Source organism: Bos mutus, chromosome 12 (assembly GCF_027580195.1).
Source record: "Bos mutus isolate GX-2022 chromosome 12, NWIPB_WYAK_1.1, whole genome shotgun sequence".
Lineage (NCBI taxonomy): Eukaryota > Metazoa > Chordata > Mammalia > Artiodactyla > Bovidae > Bos > Bos mutus.
In genome coordinates, this window is record NC_091628.1 from 16,264,532 (window position 1) to 16,287,969 (window position 23,438).

The 23,438-nt window shown below is 41.0% G+C and overlaps 1 protein-coding gene across 1 annotated transcript in view; it reads left to right on the plus strand.

Annotated features, from left to right (window-relative positions):
• Positions 1–2,174: 2,174 nt before the first annotated feature.
• Positions 2,175–23,438, plus strand: part of LRRC63 (leucine rich repeat containing 63) — a 32,555-nt gene continuing 11,291 nt past the window's right edge. Inside the window, exons 1-6 of the mRNA XM_070380281.1 lie at positions 2,175–2,439; positions 3,074–3,311; positions 7,874–8,089; positions 14,474–15,145; positions 16,080–16,148; positions 19,994–20,154. Coding sequence (XP_070236382.1) covers positions 3,227–3,311; positions 7,874–8,089; positions 14,474–15,145; positions 16,080–16,148; positions 19,994–20,154 — 1,203 coding nt within the window. The 5' untranslated portion in view covers positions 2,175–2,439; positions 3,074–3,226. The remainder of the gene's footprint in view (positions 2,440–3,073; positions 3,312–7,873; positions 8,090–14,473; positions 15,146–16,079; positions 16,149–19,993; positions 20,155–23,438) is intronic.

A 23,438-nucleotide genomic window follows, 5' to 3' on the forward strand; every position in this document is an offset into this window, starting at 1 on the left:
GCAAAGCTAATGGGACAATCAAAAGGCTGCCTATACTGTACATTAGGTAAAGGAAGCCTTTAAAATCAAAGAGGGAGTTGTATTATTTAAAGAGACATGATTATTTAAACAAAAACAAGGAGAAAATGAGATTGAGGTAGCAATACTCTCCAAAAAATTTTTTAAATTAATAAATTAAGTAAAAATAATAAAAGAACCCAAATTGAATGTAATGTGTACTTTCTAAATCTGGCGTGCACTTGTATATCATTTCCATAGATAAAGCATATAATTTGTGTTAGAAAAACTGATATATATGTGTGTGTGTATATATACACACATATAACACCAAACCATGAATTTAATTTTCATAATCACAATCTCATTTGCCTAAACATTGCATGCTAAATAACAGAAGTAGGAAGCAGTGGAAGACAAAATATTCACACCTCTGGAGGTTACATATTAATCAGCCCTAGTTTCTGCCTGGTATTTGCTAGAAGAAATCTGCAGGCAATGAAGCCTGATGCCTGATTCCATGTGTGACAAAGCATTTTTTAAAAAACTATTGATAAGCATATCGCTTTGATTTTTGACTATGCAATCCTAAGCATAAATTTCAAAGGCCAAGCACTGGTGGGTAAAACTTAATCTCAGTAGTTCTTGCAGTTCAAACAACTTTTATGAGGACAGAGGGGGTAAAAGTGCAAGTGTTAAGTCTCTCAGTCAAGTCCAACTCTTTGCCACCCCATGGACTCTAGCCCGACAGCTCGTCTGCCCATGGGATTCTCCAGGCAAGAATACTGGAGTGGGTAGCCATTCTCTTCTCCAGGGGATCTTCCTGACCCAGGGATGGAACCCATATCTCCTGCATTGCAGGCAGATTCTTTACTATCTGAACCACCAGGGAAGCCCCAAGAGGATAGGAACCCGGCTCTATCTATTGGAACATAAACCTTTTTTATGGGTAAAAATATAAACATCTTTCACACTTACAAAATATGCACAACACATATTACTTGAGATAAAATCTAGCAAATCAGATTTGCGTATTGTCAACTCTCTCATCTTGCTGAGAAGCTAATTCATCTATGCAGTGGATACAGACAAAAATGGAATAAGTTCATGGTCTGGGGCAGCAGTGTAATCGGGACATAGCTATTTTAAAATTAAAAGAAACCACATGCAAAGGAAAAGAAGGTGCAGAATATTTCCCAGAATCTGATTAAATACTTTTTTGACTTTTCCACTTTTTAAAATTGACTATTTAAAAATGTATGCTTGTTCCTACGGAGAAAAAGGAAGAGTAGTTAGGGAGAAAATCTTGAAAGATCCCTAAAGTTACAAAGATTTACACACAAGTCTCATCTTCCAACAGCTGTTACTAAAGTTCCTACACTTGTAAAATAAAGCACAACAAAACACAAGACTGGAAGGAAACTCCATCTACTTTACTTTCTGAGTTGGGATTCACACATCTGCCTAATGAATTTTCTCTCTCACACTTTTTCCCTCAAATCTCCAAAGAGACGTATGCACATTCATGCAAACACACACGATGTATCAATTACTGGACATGCAGGTTCATCAACACCACGACCCAGGACACAAATCACGAAATGAATCAGGATAAATAACGAGGGCAGTGAGAAATGGGTTTCTTTCAAAGCCCGCTCGATCCTTTATGCCCTATTTCTTTCTACAAGTTTCCTCTTCAGCGAAGAACTTTAAAGGATCAGGAAGACAAAACAGGTTGCATTAAAAGAACAGAAACAGAATGCTCGCTATTCTGGAGCCCTGCAAAATCAGCCAGGCGACTAAGGCTGCGCAGAAGTGCAGGACGAAAGAACACCAGCCCGGACCCTAGATACCCGAGTTAAGCATCTTGCAAGTGAGAAAAGTAAATACATGATAGTGGTCACTGTCATTAAGAATAAAAGCAGTAATAACGATCGTCACCACGGGGTTCCGTACAGCAGGTGCACGTGGAGCGGGCTTCTCCTGCAGTCGCGCACAGCGGCCGACGAAGGCTAGAGGGCTCCGCGAGCGCCGCCCGCTGGGGCGGGACCAGCTGAGCGGGGCTCCGCGGGCGGGTGCGCGCCCCGCCCGGCCCCGCCCTCCCTCCTGCGCCTGCGCGCCCGGCAGAAGGGACGTGGGTATTGGCTTCTGGTTGCTAGGAGACTTGCCCGCTTGGCCCCACCTGGCCGGCGGGTGAAGGTGACCTGGGTGAGTGCTTTCTTTCGGGACAGCATCCCGCCGGAAGACCTGCGACCTCACTTCACCTTAATCTGCCTCCGTTCCCAAGAAGAGGAGATTAAAAAAGGAAAAGCTGATTGTTTTGAAAAGCAGCTGATTGCCCTAAAGGATAGCATCGGGGTCCAACTTTTCCAGGCACCTCTTCCAAAAATAAGAACGGGAAATTACCAGCATCAAGTGGGACGTACTACCAGGAAACAGATCGTGAGTGCTTGCGTGCCAAGTCATCTTTGGAGGGGTATAAAGCAGGCCATTTGTGCTCCGGAGCGTACCCGTCTAGACTGACAACGGAATAGCCATGTACTAGGCTCTTTGATACGACGAAGCACACAATATTTGGTTCGATCTTCAGGCATCATTTCTAAACAGTACTAATAGGGACTGGGATTGTAGAAAATCTCATTATATTGAAGGCATTTTATTTGGGGGTTAAATAGTTACGGGCCAACTGTAGTGACTGAATTTAAAATAAGTCATTATTACAGAAAGAAAACAACTTTTTGGTGAAGAGTTAGATATTGTGGATTTTCAGAGGCCATGGAGGGACTTCCTCACCTTTTTTGACGAAAAACTCTTCCCCAGTTTATAAATTGATAACATTTTGGACGTAGGAGAGAAAATGAGTGTCATTTCTACCATTCTGGAAAAGCAGTATTTACTAGCTGAAGTAACACTGCCAGATTGAATTTTTGGTTAACATTTGAAATTTTAAGATGGTCCTGATTGGTAATAGTCTATGTATTTTTAAATTTTGTGTTAATTATAAGCCAAAATTTTATCTAGATTCTTTCTATAAGACTTAAGGAATTGTTTTTCTTACCCTCTTTTTCTTTTACAGAATTCTGCTTGGACTCAGTATAGTATTAGCACGGAATGATTTTCATTAGGATTTAATCTGGATTCGAATGAATTTTTCAGCAACAATTGAAACATATTCAAAAACTTTTAAGTTCTTCACCCATAGCTGTGACAAATAGTGCTTATTATTAAAATGCAAAAACACCCACAACTTCTTCGAAGACCTTTACCTCCAAATCTCCCTAAGCTGTCTTTATGTCAGAAGAAAGTCCATGCAGGTATGTGTATTAATCAGATATGTTATTAGCTTTTTTGGTTTTTCATAGAATTTTCTCAACCTGCACAGTTCAGCATCACAGTAAAGACACTCACTGGGGACTTCCCTGGTGGTCTAGTGGCGAAGACTCCAAGTTGATAATGCAGGGCCCCCAGGGTTTGATGCCTGGTCAGGGAACTAGATCTAGACCCCACATGTTGCAGCAGCCAAATAAATAAATATAAAGATACTCACTAATGACTACAACTTACAGATTTTTGTGTAATATGGTAACATCTAATTCAAATTACAAATACAGTTGATTCTCATTTTTTGTGGATTCTGTAGGAGTGAATTTACCTAACTGCTAGAATCCATTTGTAATCCCCAACCCAGAACATTGTACTATGTTTTGTCTTTTTAACTTCAAAATATACCATGAAGAACACTTTGGAGCAGTATATGGAGCTCTTTCTCTCTCCTTTTATAATAGTGAGACTGTGTGCAGCAAGAGGGCGTATATGGTAATTCTTGGATACAGCCAAGGCAGTGAAAGCATACATATTCCCAACAGTGGTGGGAACAGGATACTGCTCTGCCTTCTTGTTTTAGCTCCCATAAACAGCTGCCACCTTTCCGGTCTAAATAGTGCCATAATTTCTGAATTCTGTACTTTTGGTTGGTGATTTAATTGTCTAAAATAGCCCCCAAGAAGGCTATGATGTGCCTTCCAGAGAGAACATATGCTTTAGATAACCTTCCTTCAAGCCTGAGTTACAGTCTTGTTGCCTGAAAGTTCAGTGTTGATGAATCAACAATCTAAAGTGTCTTTAAATAGGAGCATACTTAAAACAAGGTTGTGTGTATTGATTGGTTGCTGATAATGTTGAGATCAGAGGCTTGCAGGAACCTGACCCTGTATTTCCCCAAGAAATAATAGCTCAGTGTTGGATAATTCAGTGCTTACTGAGACTAGAGAACAGAACTGCCCTGAATCATGAGAATTGACTGTATTTATAAGCACAGTGCTAAGAACTGGAGATATAATAGTGAGTAAAACAAACTCTGCCAATTCTCTTTATTAGTTACCCTTTGGTGAGATCCAACAATCATATAATTAAATGTAAAATTACCCTGTGATAAATGCTATGAAGTAAAGGAGAGCCACTTATGATTATAACTTTATATAATACTCTTAATCCTCTATTTCTCTATATGGTATATATTGACTCCTTACTGATAAGCAATGATAAAATTAGCATACATCCTTTTCTTCCCCCTTTCATTCTCTTCTATCACCTGATTTTAGTTGATTATATTAATTATTTTAGTGTCAACATTTATAAGCATATTAAAATATGCTTAGTCTATAACTTGATGTACAGTGCTAAATCCTATTGATGCATGGCCATAAAAGATGTGTGAATCAATACACCTATGTTATATACAATTTTCTTTCCTACATTTCCCACCTACTTTTGGTATATCATTTCTATATATTTCTACAGTGTTTTATATTTCTGCATTTACAATCTGTTCTATAATAGTAATACCCACAGTTATATAGATATACTTCTCACTACCAGTTCTTTGGCTGTAGTTTTCCATTTGTTTTTCTGTTGAAGTTCATCATCTAGCACAGAGTTTCTCACTATTGCCATTTTGAGCTGGATAATTCTTTTTATGGTGGGGAGGGGGGTGGGTAGGGGGAGTACAGGGATGGATCATCTTGCTTTGGCAACTCGGATAGTTAATGACCTTGACTGTTATTAATCTTATGTCCCCAAAGGCTCTTGGCAGAGTACTTTGTATGTAATAGGTGTTCAAAATACTTGTTGAATGAATGAATGAATGAATACCTAAAATGTCTGAAGTACGATTTATAAAAATGAGTAGTCAAATATCGAAATAAAATTGAAATAAATATGTACAATTGGCATACAACACTAAATGCTGTAGAGAATTAATGACATGAATCTGGTCCCTGTCTTTCAGGACTTTTCAAGACCTTTAGTTAAACTCTATTGTGTGTATTGATATGCATGCAACGAGAACCTAAAATAACAATACAAAGCAGCATAGAATTTATGTCCAATTAATGGTACAGACAGCAGTAGTTCATAAATGTGAGAAACCCTGGGGCAGCAATGGGGTATGAGCTAAGACTTGAGAAATTAGTAAAAGTGAAGTGAAATATATTTAATTATAAATAAATTATATATTTAATTATAGAGGTGTAGTTTTTGACGGCAGAATAGTCTATTGGAAAAGTAGAATTTTAACATTCTAAGAGAAAAAATAAAATAGAAATCATGGGGAAATGTATCCAAAAATAGGGAAGTCTGAACTGAGAAGACAGATATCATCTTCATTGAGCAGATTTCCCTAAGCACCTCTTCTCTTTGCATCCAGTCAGAGTACTTTCCTTTATGGTCCCAGAGTATCCCCGACCTACCCTCTGCTGACCTCTAATTCTCTAGTTTAACTGTTTCTGCCTAGTAGTATCTGTTGCTCAGTTGTGTCTGACTTTTTGCAACCCCATGGGCCATAGCCCACCAGCCTCCTCTGTCCATGGGATTTCCCAGGCAAGAAGACTGGTTGTTTAGTCACTAAATCGTGTCCTACTATTATTGTGTCTGACTAAATAGTCAGAACCAACTATTTTCTGACCCCATGGACTGTATCCCTCCAGGCTCCTCTATCCATGGTATTTTCCAGTCAAGAATACTGGAGTGAGTTGCCATTTCCTTCTTCAGGGGACCTTCCTGACCCAGCGATCGAACCTGAGTCTGCTGCATTGCAGGCAGATTCTTTACCACTGCGCCACCTGGGAAGCCTATTTTCTATATTAAATTGCAAGACCTTTGATGGGAGTAAGATTTCTGCTGTGTAATTGTACTCTCAGCACTATGTGTACAGCTAGCACATGTAAAAAGGTGAAAAAGTGTTTGTCTCTCAGTCGTGTCCAACTCTTTGCAACCCCGTGGACTATAGCCCACCAGGTTCCTCTGTCCATGGGATTCTCCAGGCAAGAATATTGGAGTGGGTAACCATTCCCTTTTCCAGGGTATTTTCCTAACCCAGGGATCGAACCCGGGTTTCCTGCATTGTAGGTGGATTCTTTACTGTCTGAGGAGGTGTTAAATGTTTGTTGAATTAATTAATGAGAACAAAAAGTATGGGTTGTGTTAATCAAGAAAGGTGGATTGTATTGGCTTGGTAATATCTTACATAAAAAACCCTGAATTTTAGCCATCCAATATAAGGTTTAAGGTATACTTTGAAAGAAGAAAATGATTTAAATTGGTTAGTAAGAGAAGGTGTTACACACTGTTTGATCAAGATAAAAAACTCAGGTCTGCCTAAAAAAAGAACAGTGTCGGAAAAGTGATCTCACTCAATCTAATAGGTAACTATTCTAAGCAATAATAATAACAATGTATTGGGTGAGTATAGTACAGGGATAAATGGAATGGATGACAGCAATTTTATATGGAAGGGAGGGAAGAATTGGGACTACACTGTTAAAAAGATACTGACCATCGCCAATAAGCAGTGTAGTGTTTGTTGAAAGTAGACTTAGATTCATTGTAAATATCTATTGCAAACTCTAGGGCAAGCATTTAAAATAATTTTATAAGTGTAATTGATATGCTGACAGAGGAATAAAACCGAAGGACAGAAACTGACTCATAAAATTCTCAACTAAAACCAGAAAAGATAGAAGAACGGAAGATTTTCAAAGCGATGGCAAAGTAAAACAGCTGCAACAAATAGAAAACTTTACAAATGTGGCCGGTGTTAAGTCAGCAATGTCAATCATTTGTTAAAATGTGAATGGTCTAAGTATGCCAGTTAAATGGTAGAAACTGTCACAGTAGGTAAGAGACAAGAGCTAATTACATATTGTCTGCAAGAAACTCCCTTTAAATATAAAAATGAGTCAGGCAGTTCAGTCGCTCAGTCGTGTCCGACTCTTTGTGACCCCATGGACTGCAGCACGCCAGGCCTCTCTGTCCCTCACCAACTCCTGGAGTTTACTCAGACTCATGTCCATTAAGTCAGTGATGCCATCCAACCATTTCATCCTCTGTCGTCCCCTTCTCCTCCCACCTTCAATCTTTCCCAGCATCAGGGTCTTTTCAAATGAGTCAGCTCTTCGCATCAGGTAGCCAAAATATTGGAGTTTCAGCTTCAACATCAGTCCTTCCAATGAATATTCAGGACTGATTTCCTTTAGGATGGACTGGTTGGATCTCCTTGCAGTCCAAGGGACTCTCAAGAGTCTTCTCCAACACCACAATTGAAAAGCATCAATTCTTCAGTGCTCAGCTTTCTTTATAGTCCAACTCTCACATCCATACATGACCACTGGAAAAACCATAGCCTTGACTAGATGGATCTTTGTTGGCAATGTAATGTCTCTGCTTTTTAATATGCTGTCTAGGTTAGTTATAACTTTTCTTCCAAGAAATAAGTGTCTTTTAATTTCATGGCTGCAGTCACCCTCTGCAGTGATTTTGGAGCCCCCCAAAATAAAGTCTGCCACTGTTTCCACTGTTTCCCCATCTATTTGCCATGAAGTGATAGAGCAGCGGATGCGCGGCACAGGAGTGGCCAAGAGAAGCTACCCCACATCCAAAATCAGGAGCAACCAAGAGGAGCTACCCCATGTCCGAGGTCAGGAGCAGTGGCCAAGAGGAGTTATCCCACGTCCAAGGTCAGGAGTGATGGCCGAGAGGAGATACCCCACGTCCAAGGTCAGGAGCAGCAGCCGTGAGGAGATGCCCCACATCCAAGGTAAGGAGCAGCAGCTGCACTTTGCTGGAGCAGCCGTGAAGAGATACCCCATGTCCAAGGTAAGAGAAACCCAAGTAAGAGGGTAGGCACTGAGAGTGGGTATCAGAGGGCAGACAGACTGAAACCACAATCACAGACAACTAGCCAATCTGATCACATGGACCACAGCCTTGTCTAACTCAATGAAACTAAGCCATGCCGTGTGGGGCCACCCAAGATGGGCAGATCATGGTGGAGAGGTCTGACAGAATGTGGTCCACTGGAGAAGGGAATGGCAAACCACTTCAGTATTCGTGCCTTGAGAACCCTGTGAACAGTATGAAAAAGCAAATAGATAGGACACTGAAAGAGGAACTCCCCAGGTTGGTAGGTGCTTAATATGCTACTGGAGATCAGTGGAGAAATAACTCCAGAAAGAATGAAGGGATGGAGCCAAAGCAAAAACAATACCCAGTTGTGGATGTGACTGGTGATAGAAGCAAGGTCCGATGCTGTAAAGAGCAATATTGCATAGGAACCTGGAATATTAGGTCCATGAATTAAGGCAAATTGGAAATGGTAAAACAGGAGATGGCAAGAGTGAATGTCGACCTTCTAGGAATCAGCGAACTGAAATGGACTGGAATGGGTGAATTTAACTCAGATGACCATTATATCTACGACTGTGGGCAGGAATCCCTTAGAAGAAATGGAGTAGCCATCATGGTCAACAAAAGAGTCCGAAATGCAGTACTTGGATGCAATCTCAAAAACGACAGAACCATCTCTATTCATTTCCAAGGCAAACCATTCAATATCAAGATAATCCAAGTCTATGCCCCAAACAGTAACTCTGAAGAAGCTGAAATTGAACAATTATATGAAAACCTACAAGACCTTTTAGAACTAACACCCAAAAAGAAGTCCTTTTCACTATGGGGGACTGGAGTACAAAAATAGGTAGTCAAGAAACACCTGGAGTAACAGGCAAATTTGGCCTTGGTATACAGAATGAAGCAGGGCAAAGGCTGATAGAGTTTCACCAAGAGAATGCACTGGTCATAGCAAACACCCCTTCCAACAACACAAGAGAAGACTCTACACATGGACATCACCAGATGGCCGACACCGAAATCAGATTGATTATATTCTTTGCAGACGAAGATGGAGAAGCTCTATACAGTCAGCAAAAACAAGATCAGGAGCTGACTTTGGCTCAGATCATGAACTCCTTATTGGCAAATTCAGACTTAAATTGAAGAAAGTGGGGAAAACCACTAGACCATTCAGGTATGACCTAAATCAAATCTCTTATGACTATACAGTGGAAGTGAGAAATAGATTTAAGGGACTAGATCTGATAGACAGAGTGCCTGATGAACTATGGATGGAGATTCATGACATTGTATAAGAGACAGGGATAAAGACCATCCCGAAGAAAAAGAAATGCAAAAACGCAAAATGGCTGTCCAAGGAGGCCTTACAAATAGCTGTGAAAAGAAGAGAAGCCAAAAGCAAAGGAGAAAAGGAAAGGTATACCCATTTGAATGCAGAGTTACAAAGAATAGCAAGGAGAGATAAGAAAGCTTTCCTCAGTGATCAGTGCAGAGAAATAGAGGAAAACAATAGAATGGGACAGACTAGAGATCTCTTCAAGAAAATTAGAGATACCAAGGGAACATTTCACGCAAAGGTGGGCTCAATAAAGGACAGAAATGGTATAGACCTAACAGAAGCAGAAGATATTAAGAAGAGGTGGCAAGAATACACAGAAGAACTATACAAAAAAGGTCTTCACAACCCAGATAATCATGATGGTGTGATCACTCACCTAGAGCCAGACATCTGGAATGTGAAGTCAAGTGAGCCTCAGGAAGCATCACTACAAACAAGGCTAGTGGAGGTGATGGAATTCCAGTTGACCTATTTCAAATCCTAAAGGATGATGCTGTAAAAGTGCTGCACTCAATATGTCAGCAAATTTGGAAAATGCAGCAGTGGCCACAAAACTGGAAAAGGTCAGTTTTCATTCCAATCCCAAAGAAAGGCAATGCCAAAGAATGCTCAAACTACCACATAATTGCACTCATCTCATACTCTAGAAAAGTAATGCTCAAAATTCTCCAAGCCAGGCTTCAGCAATATGTGAACCGTGAACTTCCAGATGTTCACGCTGGTTTTATAAAAGGCAGAGGAACCAGAGATCAAATTGCCAACATCCGCTGGATCATCAAAAAAGCAAGAGAGTTCCAGAAAAACATCTATTTCTGCTTCATTGACTATGCCAAAGCCTTGGACTGTGTGGATCACAATAAACTGTGGAAAATTCTGAAAGAGATGGGAATCCCAGACCACCTGACCTGCCTCTTGAGAAACCAGTATGCAGGTCAGGAAGCAACAGTTAAAACTGGACATGGAACAACAGACTGGTTCCAAATAGGAAAAGGAGTACGTCAAGGCTGTATGTTGTCGCCATGCTTATTTAACTTATATGCAGAGTACATCATGAGAAACGCTGGGCTGGAAGAAGCACAAGCTGGAATCAAGATTGCTGGCAGAAATATCAGTGACCTCAGACATGCAGAAGAAACCACCCTTATGGCAGAAAGTGAAGAACTAAAGAGCCTCTTGATGAAAGTGAAAGAGGAGAGTGAAAAAGTTGGCTTAAAGCTCAACATTCAGAAAACGAAGATCATGGCATCTGGCCCCATCACTTCATGGGAAATAGATGGGGAAACGGTGGAAACAGTGGCAGACTTTATTTTGGGGGGCTCCAAAATCACTGTAGATGATGATTGCAGCCATTAAATTAAAAGATGCTTACTCCTTGGAAAGTTACAACCAACCTAGACAGCATATTAAAAAGCAGACACATTACTTTGTCAACAAAGGTCCATCTAGTCAAGGCTATGGTTTTTCCAGTGGTCATGTATGGATGTGAGAGTTGAACTATAAAGAAAGCTGAGCATCAAAGAATTGATGCTTTTGAATTGTGGTGTTGGAGAAGACTCTTGAGAGTCCCTTGGACTGCAAGGAGATCCAACCAGTCCACCCTAAAGGAGATCAATCCTGGATGTTCATTGGAAGGACTGATGTTGAAGCTGAAACTCCAGTACTTTGGCCACCTGATGCGAAGAGTTGACTCATTTGAAAAGACCCTGATGCTGGGAAAGATTGAAGGTGGGAGGAGAAGGGGACAACAGAGGATGAGATGGTTGGATGTCATCACCAACTCAATGGACATGAGTTTGGATGAACTCCAGGAGTTGGTGATGGACAGGGAGGCCTGGCATGCTGCAGTTCATGGGGTGGCAAAAAGTCCGACACGACTGAGCAACTGAATGGAACTGATGGGACCAGATGCCATGATCTTCGTTTTCTGAATGTTGAGCTTTAAGCCAACTTTTTCACTCTCCTCTTTCACTTTCATCAAGAGGCTCTTTAGTTCTTCTTCACTTTCTGCCATAAGAGTGGTTTCTTCTGCATATCTGAGATTACTGATATTTCTCCCGGCAATCTTGATCCCAGCTTGTGCTTATCCAGCCCAGCATTTCTCTTGATGTACTCTGCTTAGAAGTTAAATAAGCAGGGTGACAATATACAGCCTTGACGTACTCCTTTTCCTATTTGGAACCAGTCTGTTGTTCCATGTCCAGTTCTAACTGTTGCTTCCTGACCTGCATACTGGTTTCTCAAGAGGCAGGTCAGGTGGTCTGGGATTCCCATCTCTTTCAGAATTTTCCACAGTTTATTGTGATCCACACAGTCCAAGGCTTTGGCATAGTCAATGAAGCAGAAATAGATGTTTTTCTGGAACTCTCTTGCTTTTTGATGATCCAGCGGATGTTGGCAATATGATCTCTGATTCCCCTGCCTTTTCTAAAACCAGCATGAACATCTGGAAGTTCATGGTTCAAGTACTGTTGAAGTCTGGCTTGGAGAATTTTGAGCATTACTAGCGTGTGAGATGAGTGCAATTCTGCAGAAGTTTGAGCATTCTTTGGGATTGAAATGAAAACTGACCTTTTCCAGTCTTGTGGCCACTGCTGAGTTTTCCAAATTTGCTGACATATTGTGTGCAGCACTTTCACAGCATCATCCTTTAGGATTTGAAATAGGTCAACTGGAATTCCATCACCTCCACTAGCTTTGTTCGTAGTGATGCTTCCCAAAGCCCACTTGACTTCACATTCTAGGATGTCTCGCTCTAGGTGATTGATCACACCATTGTGATTATCTGGGTGGTGAAGATCTTTTTTGTACAGTTCTTCTGTGTATTCTTGCCACCTCTTCTTAATATCTTCTGCTTCTGTTAGGTCCATACCATTTCTGTCCTTTACTGAATCCGTCTTTGCATGAAATGTTCCCTTGGTATCTCTAATTTTCTTGAAGAGATCTCTAGTCTTGCCCATTCTATTGTTTTCCTCTATTTCTTTGCATTGATCACTGAGGAAGGCTTTCTTATCTCTCCTTGCTATTCTTTGGAACTCTGCATTCAAATGGGTATATCTTAAGGACAGAGAAAGATACTCATACTAATACTAATCAAAAGAATTCTGGAGTATCTATGTTCATTGGCTTTAAAAAAAAGTATTTATTCATTTGTTTGCAAGTTGCTGAGTGCAGGATGTAGCTCCCGACCACTGATCAGACCTGATCCCCCTACCTTGAGAGCCCAGAGTCCTAGACACTGGACCACTAGCAAAGTCCTAGCGTGTTTTCTTATTTGTTGAATTTAAGAGCTCTTTATTTGGATGCAAGCCCTTTATCAGATGGGACATCTCTCTCCCAAGGCTTTTCTAGTCACTTTCATCTATTAGCCTTGTCTCATTTTTAGATACTAAACCACAGTGAAGTCAAGTCGCTCAGTCGTGTCCGACTCTTTGTGACCCCATGGACTGTAGCCTACCAGGCTCCTCTGTCCATGGGATTTTCCAGGCAGTAGTACTGGAGTGGATTGCCATTTCCTTCTCCAGGGGATCTTCCCGACCCAGGGATCGAACTTGGGTCTCCCTCATTGTAGACAGATGCTTTACCGTCTGAGCCACCAGGGAAGTCCTATTAAACCACAAGTCCAATCTAAATCGATACTTTCATCTAGCATGCAGTTAAACCTTGCCCTTTCACCCAACTCAGACTAGGTCTGCTAATTTTTAGACAAGCCCAGAGAAATACCTTGTTCTTTTGCTTCTCTTGCCTCACTCATAATTTCTGGTATTTTCATCGGTGGGGGCTATGGGGGAGGAAGAGTTAAGGAGTTAAGAGTGAATGTGACCGTCAGTCCTGAGTCTCTGCACTGCTCCCCCCCCCCCAGCCAAATGCCAGGAGGTAGAGGTCAAGTAGCTTTAAGGATTCTCTTGTCTTCCTGCAGTTGGGACACAGCACTGGAAGGGCGAATCATTTTTGTTACTCTGTAGGTGTATGAGGGTGGGGAAACCATGGTAGGGAGTGGTGAGATATTATTTTCTCCTTGTGGCATACACTCCTGTTCTCTATAGATGATTTAGACCCTAACTTGGTTGGAAGTGGGGATAAATCCTTCTTCCACCCACCATAAGGAGAGGAAGATCAGGGAAACACAAAACACTCCAAGAGCTCTATTCAGAGAAAATTCTCTCTACAAATACAGATCAGGCTCTTGCCATCTCTAATGTACGAACAACAGGTGAGAGTTGGTCTTGCTTTGGCCATCTCTTTGGCCAAATCTTGCCTTAACGAATCTACTGTCTCCTCATTAGAATACTGAAGTGCTCATCATTTATTGTGCTCAACTGAGACGATAGACAAAAATGTCATTTAACATTCCATCACATCAGAAAGAGAAAGGAGGTAGCGAAGTCCCTAAGAATGCAGGCACATTGCATTTCCTGGACCTAAGAGAGAAAAGAATACTTCTGGTTGTAACCCGGATGAACTTGTGGTACCTTTAGCCAGCATCAGAATGCTATCATGCTCAAAAGACTCCTTGGTCTGACATCTGGCTTTGAAAAGAAATGTAAATCCTTCCTCAAAGAAGTTTCAGATGAGGAAGAGATAATGATAAATAATAAACAACCCAACTTCAAGCCATTTTAACCTTCTATATTGCCAGAGATTTTAGTGGCAACTGTTCAAAAATCTCCCTTTATGTCATGCTGTTCTCCATCCATTCTATTCTTCTAAGAATAGCTCCATACTCTAACACAGTTTAGCCTTTTTAGTTCTCCAGTTATTCACTCAAACTTTATCCCTGTTAGCTAAACAAAAGTCCTGATAATTGAGTGAGTATTACAGAAACATCTTAAGAAGGTGAGGGAGGGTGAGTGGATTAAAAAAGCTATGAATGCTAATACATTAATAGTTTTGCTCCTGACACCTTGATAAACATAATCTAATTCTGCTTTCTTTTTTCTTTTTCTGGTTTAGTCGGGACTGGTGAAACTAGCCTACCACATGTACACTTCGTTCAAGAAAAAACCACTTCATTTGAAAGAGATAAAACTAGTTTTCCTGTCGTTCCAAGGGATCGAGCACAAACCCCTGTCAGTATTCAAAACCTCTTCCTTGATCATCATGTACAACAAAGAGTGATGACTATTTCAACAACTAGAAAATCTTCTAAGCAAGTCTATTGGCACATTCCAGAGACTGCTACTGGTTCCATATTTTTCCCCAGGTGTCGTTCAGCTTCAGCTCGGGTTTTTGGGAAAGAAATAAGCAAAATGGAAGGTCCAGAGAAATCAGAAGGGCCATTAAAAATACAAAACATTTACGCCAGCATTTTAAAAGACATTCTGATTCTCTCTTCGGAGTTCTCCAGAGTTCCAAGTGCCACTCCTTCAGCGCCTAGTCCCAAGCTCAAGGAGGTTCACTCCGACCACTTTTTACAAGAGAGCAACATCTATACTTTTAAGCAGCCCCTGTTTCGTTTAAGCGCAACAGTGCCGATCCCTGTACCGAGGACGCCTGTGAAAGCCCGTCAGTGGTCTGACCGTGTACGCAGCCGAACGGTGACACTCAATATTACTGATTTCCCAGGTCCCATGCTCATACCGTCACCAGTTTTACCGAGGAAACCTCTAAGACAGTCTGTGATAGGTAAATCCAGTCTGGAGATGGTCTGTAATAACGGGGTCAAGTAGAGCAAGGCAGAGGTGCATCCCAGCACATGGTGGTTCCCGCTTGGGTTTGCAGGATAGAATGATGGGATTCCTTTTCGCCTGTATGTTTAATAGATGGGGCAGAAATGCAGTGACAGGAATCCTGACCTTGCCGGTCTGGCGAGGACAGACTGGAAGCTCCACCCTCGATGGTGGTGATGGGAACCAGATCAAGCCTTTCAAAGGATCAGTTTAGTTCAGTCGCTCAGTCGTGTCCGACTCTTTTCGACCCCATGAGTCACAGCACGCCAGGCCTTCCTGTCCATCACCAACTCCCGGAGTTCACTCAGACTCACGTCCATCGAGTCTGTGATGCCATCCAGCCATCTCATCCTCTGTCGTCCCCTTCTCCTCCTGCCCCCAATCCCTCCCAGCATCAGAGTCTTTTCCAATGAGTCAACTCTTCACATGAGGTGGCCAAAGTACTGGAGTTTCAACTTCAGCATCATTCCCTCCAAAGAAATCCCAGGGCTGATCTCCTTCAGAATGGACTGATTGGATCTCCTTGCAGTCCAAGGGACTCACAAGAGTCTTCTCCAACACCACAGTTCAAAAGCATCAATTCTTTGGTGCTCAGCCTTCTTCACAGTCCAGCTCTCACATCCATACATGACCACAGGAAAAACCATAGCCTTGACTAGATGGACAGAAGCTCATAAAAAGGAGCAGTAGGAATGAATGGGCCTCTGTAAGGTGGTTTTGATGAACTCTAGAAGCAGAATGCCAGTGCAGATGGATGCCTTCCTGGGTGCATTTTTTCCATGGGTAACCTCAATTCATTAAAAGATGAACAATTATAATAATGTCCTAACATCCTCAACATGAAATTTCATGCACATCTAACCATGGTCCTATTTTAATTTTTTTTCTAGAAAGCCGTGTAACAGAACATGAACATATAGAAACTGTCCCAAAGCAAAGCGTGCTGAGCCTACATGAAGGTAAATAGAAGGTTTATATTGTTCTTTAAAAAATTATATGTATGATTCTCTCGCCATGGAAGTATTTGTGATTTTGTGCATTTGTGTATATGTGTGTGATTCACATATATGTCACACCTCATTATCAGTCCTTAAACTATTTACTCAGCAACTTTTTTTTTTTTTTTTAATTTATTTGGCTGTGCGGGTCTTGGGTGCAGCATGCAGGATCTTCAGTTACAGCATGCGGAATCTAGTCCCCTGACCAGGGATGGAATCTGGGCCCCCTGTATTTGGAACACAGTCTGTACCACTGGACTGCTACAGAAGTCCCCAGCTACTGTGTTTAAAGTGCTGACTATAAACCCAACTTTGTACTGATGTTGGGATCATAAAAGCTAGAGTATTCTTAATCTGAGTGGGGAAGACTGATACGGCATCATGACAGCTCCTTGCCATGTGCCAGCACTGTTTTAAATGCTTTGACCTTAGTTACTGAGCAGAAACAAATGAAAAATCGTGTTTAAAGAAAGATTACTTCATCCTACACCTCACATTATTTCTATAAGCAATTTCACAAATAGTGTGTAGTTAACAGTTCACAGTTTTCAGGTACACAAAGAAAGACAAAATGAATGGGAACTGGCAGAAAGAGTAAGCAGTAGAAACGGACCCACAGGTGTTAAGGGTGTTGGGTGTCTCTAAACTGGGCTTGCGCTGGACAACGCACTAAGGAACACAGCAGGAAACATCGGCTGAGACGCTAAGTGAGCATGAATTTTACCAGTTGCACAGGAGACAATTCTTAAAGTTTTCAAGCTCTGTTGAAGTGCAAGGGCTTTGGTAAGCTTTCAGCTGAAGACCCAGAGGACCCATGCCTTGGCAATAAGAATGGTGTTTGAGGAGAAAGGACAAAACTAAAATAGGTTATCCCCTACAAAACTCAAAACCAATCCTTGATAAATCACAGTGATACTTCCTGTCCAGTCAAAGAAAACCTAGAGACAGATGATATTGTCCAGACCCTTTAAAGTTGTTATCCAGAATGTCCAGCTTTAAATTGTAAAATCACAATTTTTTTCAACATCCTAGAAACAGGATAAAATGTCTGAAAACCAGTAGAAAGAAATAGGTAATAGGATGAGAATCGCATGTTCAGATACTAGAATTTTCAAACGAGGATTTTAAAATAATTGTGATTACTATGTTGAACAAAAATAGTTGGAGAATTTTATCAGAGAACAAAAATTTTTGTTTTTAAAAATAATCACATAAAATTTTAGAACAGGAAGCATAATATAACAAATTAGTGATTCAATGGATGGGTTTAGTAGGAGATGGTGGCTCAGATAGTAGAGAATCTGTAATGCAGGAGACCCAGGTTCGATCCTTGGGTTGGGAAGATCCCCTGGAGAAGGGCATGGCTCCCCAGCCCAGTATTCTTGCCTGGGAAATCCCATGGACGGTGGAGCCTGGCGGGCTGTAGTCCTTGAGATCTCAGAGAGTCAGACACAACTGAGTGGCTAACACTTTTCAATCTCACACTTTACACAGAAGAACACTCCAACCATAAAACTTTCTTTTTTCCTCAGTTGTATTGAGATATAATTCACATGTAACTCTGTATACATTTAAAGGGAACAGCACACTGATTTGATACATGAATACATGGTAAAATGATTACCACAATAAATTTAGTTAATACCCATCACTTCACAATTTTTTCTTGTGATGAAAATTTTAAACTTTACTCTCTCAGCAACGTTCAGATGTAGTTTCAAATATTTGTGTGTGATATCATTAACTGTAGCAACCACAGGGCTGTCTGCGCACACTAGCCTTCTAGCCACTCCTGTCCCTGTCTGTGACATAAATTACCTTCTGGGTGTCCTCCATGTCACGTGGGTGTGTGTGCTTAGTCGCTAAGCCGTGTCCGACTCTTTGCAACCTCATGGACTGTAGCCCACCAGGCTCCTATCTATGGGATTCTGCAGGCAAGAATACTGGAGCGGGTTGCTATTCCCTTCTCCAGGGGATCTTTCTGACCCAGGAATTGAACCCTCATCTCCTGCATCTCCTGCATTGCAGGCAAATTCTTTACCACTGAACCACTGAGAAGCCCCTCGATATCATAGGCCTGAACAAATCAGGTTAGCGTCTCTAACTTACAGAGTTTATTCCTCTCTGATGTTTCCCTCTTTGAAAGTTCCAGGTGAGTTTTAGCATCCTCAGATCCTTCAGAGATCTGTCAGGGAATTTCTAACCACCTCTGCCGCCTCCATCTCCCTACCTTTCAATCAAAAACCAACTGTGTAAGCTTAGCTATGAGTGTGGGTGGACAGAAAGCAGGCCGCAGACTTATGTCTTCACTCATTTTCCATTCCTGTTGCTCTAGTCCCTCCCACAAGACAAGGAATCTCTGTATCACATCATACGTCTTCATTCTGTGGCTAACTTTCACATCTGTTGATCTGAAGTGGGTCTATTTTAGAAATTAACAACTGAACATTGTTGTCTCTGGTCTAGCATGCCCCATTTCTTTTCACTGAAGCATAATATAAGAGCTGCTGAGATGATAACATTTGTTGGCACAAGTAATACAGCAAGAATGGCTGGGAATGTAAAATATATTTCAAAATATCTTCCTGCCACTCCTGGCTGTCTGCTTAAATAAGACTTAAAAAAAAAGATAGTTCTATTTATTTATTTTTGGCCAAGCTGCATGTGGGATCTTAGTTTTCCAGCCAGGGACTGAACCACCACTCCCTCACCCCCTGAATTTGAAGTTCAGAGTCTTAAACACTGGACCGCCAGGGAAATCCCTTGAGTAGACCATTCTTGAGGAAAGGTGAAACCCACAAGGATCATGATAAAGTAAATGCAGGTGGTTGCTGTGTGGCTACTCCTGAGTTGTTTAGGTTTTTATTTTCCTTTCCCTGTGTGAGGTCTTCAAACCGAGTTACATAGGGTATTGGAATCATGTGTCAAGGTGATACTAAGGAAAAAAGCAAGATTGCTCCTTGGGATGTGATCTCTATCTGAGATATGTTTATATGATGCCCTTTCTTCATTTTGTGAAGCAAGAAGTTGTTTCTGTAATTCATTGTAAAATCAGATATTTTTATATATAGTACAAAAGTCTGATGGAATCTAAATTATTGAGGTAGAAATCTATTAGCTTATGGTTTTCTTTTTGAAAGACAACTGCGCTATCTAATATTAAAAAGTTTGGCCAGTAGAACCAACTGAGGTTGGGTGGATGAAGGTTGTAGGGAATTTCTAACATGAGGTTTGAAGATTAAAAGGAATCTCTTCCAAAGGATGTATCTAGGTAACCTACTTCTGTTGACTTACTGGGCTTTTCTGGTGGCTCAGATGGTAAAGAATCTAGGAGACCCAGGTTTGATCCCTGGGTCAAGAAGATCCCCTGGAAAAGGGAATGGCTACTTGTTCCATGTGCTTGCCTGGAGAACTCCATGGACTGAGGGATCTGCAGGCTACAGTCCATGGGGTTCCTAAGAGTCAGACACAACTGAGTGACTAACACCTTCACTTTTCACTGCTGTCGTAGAAGCTTCCATGGTGGCTCAGTGTTAAAGAATCTACCTGTAATGCAAGAGATGCAGGAGATGCCTGCGGTCCCTGGGTTGGGAAGATCCTCTGGAGAAGGAAATGGCAACCCTTTCCATATTTTTGCCTGGGAAATCCCATGGACAGGGGAGCCTGGAGATCACAAACAAGTCTGACATGATTTAGTGACTAAACAACAATAGCAACAATTGTTACAATACAAAAATACCTTTTAAGTTTCATTCTAAGTGATGACGCATTTATGTTTCACATTTTGTTTTGTTTTGTTTATTTAGGTAGCATTAAATCTAAAAAAATAGAACCCACCGTGGCACCTGTCATACAAGGTGAAGGTTTCAAGACTGTTGTGGCAACACGCTATGAAACAATAGTAGCCATGACCAACCTGGCCATAATAAACTGTCAAATCCATGGAAGAAATGCACTTAATCTTAAGGTATGCTGGATACTTTTAATGGCAATTTCCTGTTGTATTGTCAGGTATTTTTTCTTTAGGTTTCCTAACTTAGGTTACTCTCCATGGTATTGAAGGAATAACATGAAGTGGTTGGGGCAACGGAGTTGTATAGTAAGAACAGTTTTGTGTTCTCTGGAAGTTAACTTGGTATCAATCCAAACTAGATGATTTAAACTTAGGATGCCAATTTAATTTTTATGGTAACCATTCCTAAAAAGCTGTCTATAAAATATACACAAAAGAGCATGAGAAAGGAATCAACATGACAGATTACAAAAAATTAATTGAATGCCAAGGAGGTAGTAATGGAGTGAACGAGGAATAGCAACAACAGCAAAATTCTAGAAAGGCAAAACCATGGTGACAGTAACGCTGTCAGTGCTTGTAATGGTTTTGGGGGGAGGGAGGGAAGCATGAACAGCAGGAGCAAAGGGGTTTTTTAGGGAAGTGAAATTATCCTGTATGATTTAATATTATCATAATGGACACATTTCATTATACACCTGTCAAGACCCATAGAATCTATGACACAAAGTTTGGACTCTGACATAAATTTTGGATTTAGGTTGATAATGATGTGCTAATGTTAGTAATGTTCAAAATTCTTCAAGCTAGGCTTCAACAGTACGTAAACCGAGAACTTCCAGATGAACAAGCTAGATTTAGAAAAAGTTGAGGAACCAGAGATCAAACTGTTGGATCATAGAAAAAGCAAGAGAATTCCAAGAAAAAACTTCTGCTTCATTGACTACGCTAAAGCCTTTGACCGTGTGGATCACAACAAACTGGAAAATTCTTCAAGAGATGGGAATACCAGACCACCTAACCTGCCTCCTGAGAAACCTGTATGCAGCACAAGAAGCAATGGTTAGTTAGAACCAGGAACTAGTTCAAAATTGGGAAAGGAGTACATTAAGGCTCCTTGTATATTGTCACCTTGCTTATTTAACTACTATGCAGAGTACAACATGCACATTGCTGGACTGGATGAATCACAAGCTGGAATCAAGATTGCCAAGAGAAATAGCAACAATCTGCAAATGATACCACCCTAATAGCAGAGGGTGAAGAGGAAATAAACAGCCTCTTGATGAGGGTGAAAAAGGAGAGTGAAAAAACTGGCTTGAAACTTAACATTCAAAAAACAAAGACCATGGCATCTGGTCCCATCACTTCGTGGCAAATAGAAGGGGAAGAAGTGGAAACAGTGACAGATTTCATTTTCTTGGTTTCTCCAAAATCACTGTAGACTGTGACTGCAGCCACAAAATTAAAAGACACTTGCCCTTGAAAAATAAGCTGTGACTAGCCCATATAGTGTATTAAAAGAAGAGACATCACTTTACTGCCAAAGATTTGTATAGTCAAACCTATGATTTTTCCAGTAGTCATATATGGATTTGAAAGGTGGACCATAAAGAAAGCTGAGAGCTGAAGAATGGATGCTTTCAAACTGTGATGCTGGAGAAGACTCTTGAAAGTCCCTTGGACTGCAAAGAGATCAAACCAGTCAGCCCTAAAAGAAATCAACCCTGAGTATTCACTAGAAGGACTGATGCTGAAGCTCTCATACTTTGGCTACCTGACGCAAAGAGCTGATTCATTGGAAAAGACCCTGATGCTGGGAAAGATTGAGGGCAGGAGGAGAAGGGGACGACAGAGGATGAGATGGTTGGATGGCATCACCGACTCAATGGACATGAGTTTGAGCAAAATTCCGGAGATAGTGAAGGAAAGGAAAGCCTGGCATGCTGCAGTCCATAGGGTTACAAAGAGTTGGACATGACTTAGCTACTGAGCAATAGCAACATTAGTCCATTGATTATAACAAAACATACTGGTATGTGAGATATTGATGTTGGGAGATACACTGGTATGTGTGGGGAATAGATATGTGGAAAAGAAAGATCTCAAATCAATAACCTAACTTTGTACTTTAAGGAACTTGAATAAAAGAGCAAACTAAACCCAAAATTAGCAGAAGGGAATAACAAAGATTAGAATGGAGATAAATGAAATAGGAAAGGAAAGCAAGAGAATCAAAGAAACCAAAAGTTAGTTCTTTGAAAAGATCAACAAAGTTGACCTTTAGCTAGACTTAAAAAGAAAGGCAGAAGGGACAAATAAATAAAATCAGGAATGCAAATGGAAAAGTTACTACTGGCTTCAGTAAATGGGATTATAAGTAAACACAGAAGTAAATGGGATTATAAGAGAACAGTAGGAACAGTTATATGCCTGCAAATTAAATATCCTGGATGAAATGAAACATTTTCTAGAAAATCACAAATTAACAAAACTGACTCAACAACAACTAGAAATCTGAGCAGACCCCTAAAAAGTAAATAGATTTAATAAATAATCAAAACTACCAAACAAAGAAGAATGCAGGACTGAATGGCTTCATGGGTAGATTTTGCTAATTGTTTAAAGGAAAATGAACATCTATACTTCCCTAAAACTTCCAGAAAATAAAAGAGATAGGGACACAATCCAATTCCACTGCTGAATAGGGGAATTCCATGCCACAAAACAATTCTTGAACACCAGCTGAGTGTTCTACAATTCAACTCAATTCTGACAGTGTCTATCCAGAGATAACATTGGGTTCCACAGGGAAAGTGCTCAGTCCCACAAGACCGCCCTCCACTTCGGACACCAATCACAAGCCCAGGATGTTGACCTGCGATTCTGACCAACCATCTACAGATTGGAGGTTCCAAGGACCCCCTCCAACTCAGGATGCCAATCATAAGGTGTTACCTATACTTCTGACCATGTCCATGCTAAATCGCTTCAGTCGTGTTGGACTTTATGCGACCCCATGAACTGTAGCCTACCAGACTCCCCTGTCCATGGGATTTTCCAGGCAATAATACCGGAGTGATTTGCCATTTCCTCCTCAAGGGGATCTTCCCAACCCAGGGACTGAACCCTCAGCTCTTACGTCTCCTGATCGGCAGGCAGATTCTTTACCACTAGTGCCACTGGGAAGCCCCATACTTGTGACTGACAGGCCGTAAATCAGAAATTCTCACAACCCACTTCTTGGCTTCCATTAATTTCCTAGAGTGGCTCACAGAACTCAGAAAAGCGATTTACTTACTTGATTACTGGTTTATTACAAAGGATATTAAAGGATATGAATCAACAGCCAGATGAAGAGATACATTGGGGAAGATATGAAGAAAGGGTTCAGAGGTTCCACACTCTCTTCAGGTGCTGCTCTTCCCAGATCTCCATGTGTTCACCAGCCTGGAATG